The following is a 7,323-nucleotide window of genomic DNA, read 5'->3' on the forward strand; positions in this document are numbered from 1 at the left end:
TTTCCTTCTCCAGCTCATTTTACAGATGAGAAAACAGAGGTAAGTTGGGTTAAGTGAGTTGCCCAGGGTCACACAGTTAATAAATGTCTGAAGCCAGGTTTGAACAGGGGAAGATGAGTCCTTTTGACTCCAGACCCAGTACTCTATGCACTATGGTGCCACCTAGCGCTCATAACAACCTGGTAGGGATCTGGCTTTACCAGATCTGAATCTTGAATTCTCAGTATAACATGGTGGATAATAATGCCTATGCTTGTTGGGTTCCTGTGGGACGGGAGTAGTAGGGAGAAGGGTAGAAAATGCCTTGTAAACATTAACCACCACATCACTTCTCACCCAGGGCCTTTGGCAGATCCCCCTGGATTCTATTCCTATTCCCTCCCCCCCCATCTTCAGTCAGCATTCAGTATACATGAAGTGTACAATGTTTGCGTGAGCTCAGTAACCAAGGGTCAGGTGCCCACTGCAGACAAACAAAATGATATTTACCCAGAACCACAGACTGTCTGGGGCCCAGGAGCTCAGCCATGGAGCTCTTTCAATTCTCATTCGCAATGCACAGGAGGCTTTGTGTGGTCTCATCACTACCTCTAGTGGACACTGGTCCACATCACCCCCTGTGACAAATGGCCTGATATCGGTCCAGCTTCCTCATTTTCAGCCCCAGTGATCCAAGGCAGGGAAACTGAGGGCCTTCTCCTGCCTCGATTCCCCTCTGTTTCCCTTCCTCTTGTTCTGTTGCTTTTGGTGTATTTTGTTGCTGAATAATAATAACTATCTTGCATTTGTAATAAGTATCTTCATTTGTAAAGCAATAATAATAACATGTAAAGCATATAATAATAATTGCAAAGCAACAATAATAATAAATGAATAATAATAATTATCTTGCATTTGTAATAAGTATCTTCATTTTTAAAGCAAAAATAATGACATGTAAAGCATATAATAATAATTGTATAATAGATAATTGCAAAGCAACAATAATAATAAATGAATAATAATAATTATCTTGCATTTGTAATAAGTATCTTGCATTTGTAAAGCAGAACTTGCTCTCACTTATTATCTCAGTCAATCAAACATACTTATTGAGTGCCAAGCACTGTGCTAAGTGGTGGGAATTCAAAGAAAGGCAAAAGACAGTCTCAGACCTCAAGGAGCTTACAGTCTAACAGGGCATTATTTTCTAATATAATCATAATAACTAGCATTTATATAGTACTTTAAGGATTCCAAAGTGTTTCACATGCACACACACACATACATATTTATATAAAATCTCATTAAATTTTGGTAACAACCCTCTAAGATCATATAATTTCACCTGTGAGGAAAGCAGAACACAGATTATTTTCCCTATTTTTCAAAAGAGGAAACAGTCTGAGTCCATATAGTGTAACAAGGTAGTGTATTTTAGTGGAGGAAATGGAGACTGAGGCTCAGAAATGTTAAATGATTCACCCAGGGTCACACAATTAGTAAGTGTCAAAGGCAGGATTTGAACCTGGGTCTTCAGGATTCTGTCCACCACACAACGCACCATAATACCAGATTCACTCACATTTATAAAGAACTTTAGGGACATTTTGATATATTCTGATCCTCACAAGAGCCTTCTAATATAGGTGCTATTAAACTTTCCATTTTACAGATGAGGAGATTGAGAGAGGTTTGATTTTTAAGTCTATTGCTTTTATCATTAGTTAGGGAGCTTTTGATGTCTTGCTTGCTCTGGTCATCTTACCCTACACAAGACATTTGCTACTTCACATGCATTTCTTTTTGCTTTTTGGAGGGTCAATTGGGGTTAAGTGACTTGCCCAAGGTCACATGGCTAGGTTTGTGTGTGTGTGTGTGTGTGTGTGTGTGTGTGTGTGTTAAGTGTCTGAGCTCGGATTTGAACTCAGGTCCTCCTGACTCCAAGGCCAATGCTCCATTCACTGCTCCACCTAGCTGCCCCCACATGCATTTTAAAACAGTATTTCTGGATGTTCCTCCCTTTTTCCCAGGCAAGAACAATCTAACTAGGAACCTCTTTTTACACTATGAACCTGCTCTGTGTACTGGTAAATGCCCATGAGGGCCCATATCTTCTTGGAGGCAAATCTGAAACACCAGGATCTCTCAATTTCTGAGACTGAGCACCAAGGATCCCATTGCCAAACTTCTACCAGCCAAAGGCAAGCATGTGGGGGTAATCCAGGCAAGTCCCTCTCCTTCCCATCCTACCCCTGTGACTTTGGCCCAGATCACCCAGATAATTGTCACAGCCATCTGCTTCATTCTGGCAACAGGGGTCTGCCTTCTTTGTGTCAGCTCAACTCTCATGATGGACCCTGGCTGCCTGTTCTAAAGCACAGTCACCTGAGCCCCCTCACAGGTAAGCCAGAGCCAACCAGGCTCCTTTAAACAGTTCATTCATGGCCTTTCACATCCAGTTCAGTGCATTTAGCCATTGCATGCTGTGAAGTGGTGAAAGGACAGAAGGGCCGTTGTGCATTTATGATGTCCCTGCTGTTAGAGAAATGCATCCTGGGAGAATCTTACCTCATAGTCATGCCAATCACCATTCCACATCCCCTTTCTTCTCATCTTCCTCCTTGACACAGAAGGGACCATCTTTATTCTTGCCCAACAATTCAACTCAACAAACATTTATTAAGCACCTGCTGAGTTCAGAGAACTATGCTAAGCATTGCATGAGCTGATCCTTGTCCTCATGAAACTTAACGTATAATAGAAGATCGTTCATATGCAAATGGCCATAGTAAGAGCAGTAAGCATATAAGAGAGATATAAAGAAAGGATTGTGAGATCTGAGGACGGAGTAGTCATTTATGATTTGGGAAAGGTTGGTTATAAGGGAAGTCTTCCTAGAAGGTATAGAACCTGAGTTAAGCCTTGAAGGATGGTGGCCATTAGCATTTTCTTACAGATATGAACTCTGACTGAGGATGGTTATGATGCTGACAAGCCTAGGGAATGAGTAGACTTAGAGCTGGAAGGAACCCAAGAGGGCATATTAGTCCAAACCCTCCACTTTACAGAGGAAGAAACTGAGGTCCAGAGATGTTGTCACTTGCCCAAAGTCCCTCAGCTAGTCAGTCAGTGGTAGGGTCAGATTTTGAACCCTGGTCTTTTGACTTCCAGTCCAGCACTCTTTCCATTAGACCAGACTATTCCTTCAGAGGAAACAAAAAGACAAATTGAAATCAGGGCAGAGATCTCTCTTAATGGTTCATTTCATTTTTGTATGTGAGGGTTGAGTGGGCCACTCACATCTCCCCAGGAAAGGAAGCTGCTCCACTTTATTATCCCCCTTCTTAGCTTGAGCACCCCCTAGTGAAAATTAGTGATGGGAAGTTGATAATGTAAATATAACTAAAAATGAGCCTTTTCTCCCTCTCCCCACCAAGCAACTTACAGGGATATGTTTTGGAACATGATGTAGAGAACAAGGCACCCCAGCCTGATGAGATACACCATTTATTACTGGAAGGTGGGGGGAGAGAATGAATCATTTGACTTATTTGTGCCCAACTGAATCATCTGAACACCAGTAAGATTCCATCAGCCAAAGAGAGAAAGATCCTCTTGAGGAAGAAACTATAAATGGAACTCCAAGGGACTCATAAAGGAAGAACCATAGAGTAAACACAAACTTACAATGACTATGTTTAGCCATGTGGCCACAAAACCTTGAGTTTGGATTTTATAGCACCAAAGGACTTAGAGCTGGAAGGAACTTAAGACAGCAATTCGCTCATTTTACATAGTAGGAAACTGAGGCCCAGGAAGGACTAGGAATTTGCCCAAGGTCATACATGCAGTTGAGCTTGGATTTGAACTCAGAACACAGAAACAGCAAATCTCAGACTTAGAATGAATATTTCTTAAAAAAAAAACTAAGAGAACTAATACAATCTCACATTTATAGCACTGTCTGCCTTCATCTTTCTACCATTTCCTTCCACAAGTCTCCCCATAAAATATACCACCCCTGACCTGATATGTCACCAGGAATCAGATTTTTTGTGTCTTAAAATAAGATGGCACGTGGACAAAAGAGGAGTCACATGGAAGCAAGTCCTTTTCAAGTATTCCAAACTTTCTCCAAGAAGGAGTTCTGGATTTAGGCTTTATCCATCAGTGACTATTTCTAGATCAGGCATGAATGGATTTGGGATCTTTTTGTTAGAGAGACAGAGAAGTGAGAGATAGAAGAGAACATGTAGCATGAGATGTTGGTGCTGGAAGGAACCTCGTAGCACAAAATATACTGTGAGAGCTGAAAGGGACTTCAGAACACAGGACATGATAGTTGGGAGGAACCTTCGGAAACAGAACAGAGAACATTGAAACTCTAAAAGGAAGCTGTAGTATAGGATGTCAGATTTAGGAGGAACCCTAGCCTAGTCCAATCCCCTTGTTTTATAGATGAGTAAACTTGGGTCCATAGAGGTCATGTTATATAATTCCCAAGGTCATACAACAGCATCAAAACCAAGGACAAGAATTGTCTCTTTATACTATACATCTCTCCCTCTTGCCATTAAAAATGGAAATTTAATATGAAGGTCAAATGTACTGAAGGCCACCTTTGATACTACCATCTTAGCAGGAACTATCTCTTGGCTATCTTCACTCACTCTCTTATGAGTCAATGTCTTGAAGTTAGAATAACATGGTTATTAATGAGCCCTTGGTAAGTATTACATCAGTTGACTTTAATTTGTTGCTGACCTAAAGTTAATTAAAAATATATGCTGGCTAGCCATGCAGCATTGGGCAGCTGGACAAAATGTGAGACATCATTGGAAGAGTAGGGAATTTGTATTGGAAAAAGCACTGAACTTGGAGTCAGGACACTTACATTGTAGTCCCTAGCTCTGCCACCAATTTGCTGTCTGGACTAAGGCAAATCACTCCATTTCTCTGGGACTCAGTCTCCTTATTTGCTAAAGGCAAAAGAAACTAACCATCAAAATTCCTGGTTTAGTTTAAAATGTCACTGTCTCTTTTTTTAAACCCTGACTTCTGGGAGAGGGGCCTCTAGTGAAGAGAGGGAGAAAGGTTGGTGGGCAGAGATAATGATGGTTTGAGGGCAGAGTTCTCTCTGGTTGAGGACTCCTCTTTTATGATCTTGGGATTCTACAGGGTAGATTCTCTTTATCCTGTGAGTGTCCAGTTTCAAAAGGGGGTGGTCTGGTGGGGCAGAAACAATTTCAAAGGCATTAAGCCTTTGTGCTGAAAGAGGCAGCTAATTAGGATGGGGGCATGCTGTGGCAAGAAGGGATTTATTTAAATCAAGCAATTGTTTTGAATGAGACTGTCCAAGCCTGGTTTAAATTGTGAATATGACTGGCTCATCAACCCCGGGGGCTTTAACGATATGCTTTGTTAAACAAAGGGTTATGCATTATTTTCTCTCTAGTCTGCACACGTAGACATAGAGTCAACTGGATATAATAGCGCCTGTTGGATGCATTAAAAAACCTGCTTTGGTTGGAAAAACTAGACTTGAAGGAGAAAAGGCAAGGCGCCCCCGCGCTGGGAGCTGTCCGCAGGCTCCGGTGCTGAACACGCAGGTGTGGGAGAGCCTGGGCTTTGGCCAAAGAGAAGAGATGAGCCACTTAAACCCAGCCTGGGGTCAGAGGCAGCCCAGACTAGAGGCTAGAACTAGGAAGATGTTTGTCCCCAAACGGTTTCTGCTTAGGATATCCTCCCACCTACCCGTAACCTGGGTCGCCCCAGCCCTGTTAGTTCTTTCAACATGAGGGGCGCTGTTCCCGGTACTGGGGAGTGTGTAGCTGGCAATGGTTGAAAGAGAAATAATAATGGAGCCTCCTCAGAGTCCTTGAGTTCCAAATCCTTAACTCTTTGGGTCATCCCTCCCTGAGTTTAGGAATGTCTTCCCCTTTCTCCCCTCCTCACCTCCCCTCAAGTTTTTTTTCTGGAGAGACCATCCAAGGGACCAGTGGGGTTAGGGGAGTAGGGAAGAGGGTGGGGTTGGGGACTGTGGGATGGGAGAGCTTTAAAGAGCCACTCTCTCTTAAACCCTTCTATCTTCCTAGGAAAGCGCAGGACCATTGAAAGCAGTCTTGACTTTCTGTTCAGCACTCTAGGCTAATGGTGCTCGGAGATCTTAGCCTGTGAGAAAGGAGGAGGGGTGGAGTCCACTAGGGTTCCCTAATATGGGAGTTCTTTCAAGCTAGGAGCCTGCCTCCCTCTTTCATCCTCCCCCTCCCCTGAAGTTCCCAGCTCAGATCAGCTCTTCCCCTTGGGAAGCTACGCCCTAGAAGTTGCTGGGAGGCCGTAGGCTGAGGTGTCCCCGCAGAGAGCTCAATTCCCTCGGGATCCAAGCGGGGGCACAGATCCTAGCCCTCCCCCACTCCCAATCCGGGACATCCCCGTCGGAACCGCCAGAACCGGAGTGGTCCTGGGCTAAACTCCTCGACCCTCTCTCACGGTTCCATCACGTCCCAAGCCCATCCACTCCTCCTTGATACCCCCCCACCCCCCAACTCCCGCCCCGCCCCGGAGTCTCTTTTGAGCTTTCATATCCCGGGGATCCCGGGTGGGTGACGAGATTGTTCTGGCCTGGAGTATGTGTATGGGTGAGTGTTGGAGGGGGGTGATCTCTAGAGCCTGGGACAATCCTAACCCGGAGAGAGCAAGGGACCACCAACTTGACTCTGTTCTGGCTACCCCTGGGGTCCGAGCGCAGAAAAAGAGGGAATTCCCTGGTCTCGTCGCAGAGCCCTAGGTCGGAATTGACTCAAAAGCGCACCCCCACCCCAGTGTCCTGATGCCCGCCACTCTCTGTAACTTTGCCCGCCGCGCCCCCTCCACAGCCCCCCGTTACAGCACAGATTGAGGGCAAGCTCTCTCCTACCTCCTAGCTGAGCCGCCTGACTCCCCAGCAGAAGGACGAGCAGCAGTGAGAGTGGCAGGCGCCCCGCGGCTGGCGGCCCGGTCCCGGTCATCCTGGAGGAGACCGCGGTGGAGGTGGTGGCTGCTGTGGGGACCCACCAGCCAAGCGAGTGAGAGACCCACGGACTTGGCTGTACAAGAGGAGGAGGGAGGGGAGACTGAAGAGGAGGAGGAGGAAGGAAGAGGAGGAGGAGAAGGAGGAGGGAGAGAGAGCTGGGGCTCGGCCGGCTCGCTTGCTCTCGGGCTAGGGCTTTTGGAGGCTCCGGGTCGGTCCGGCGGCGCGCGTGGGGAGAGAGGGAGGGAAGTGAGGGGAGACGCCAGGCTGGGGGAGGGGAGGGGTGGGGAGAGAGCGCGGGCCAGGGGAGCCCCGGCAGGCGTGCGGGAGGC

General features: G+C 46.0%; 1 protein-coding gene across 1 annotated transcript in view; it reads right to left on the reverse strand.

The window, feature by feature from the left end:
- The window catches only part of SEZ6L (seizure related 6 homolog like), a 248,393-nt gene extending 241,137 nt beyond the window's left edge, over positions 1-7,256 (reverse strand). The window contains exon 1 of the mRNA XM_069081915.1: positions 6,899-7,256. Coding sequence (XP_068938016.1) covers positions 6,899-6,989 — 91 coding nt within the window. The 5' untranslated portion in view covers positions 6,990-7,256. The remainder of the gene's footprint in view (positions 1-6,898) is intronic.
- Between the last annotated feature and the right edge of the window lie 67 nt (positions 7,257-7,323).

The sequence above is a fragment of the Petaurus breviceps genome, unplaced genomic scaffold, assembly GCF_028583685.1.
Source record: "Petaurus breviceps papuanus isolate PSGF00001 unplaced genomic scaffold, PetGlider_PUasm1.0 99, whole genome shotgun sequence".
Lineage (NCBI taxonomy): Eukaryota > Metazoa > Chordata > Mammalia > Diprotodontia > Petauridae > Petaurus > Petaurus breviceps.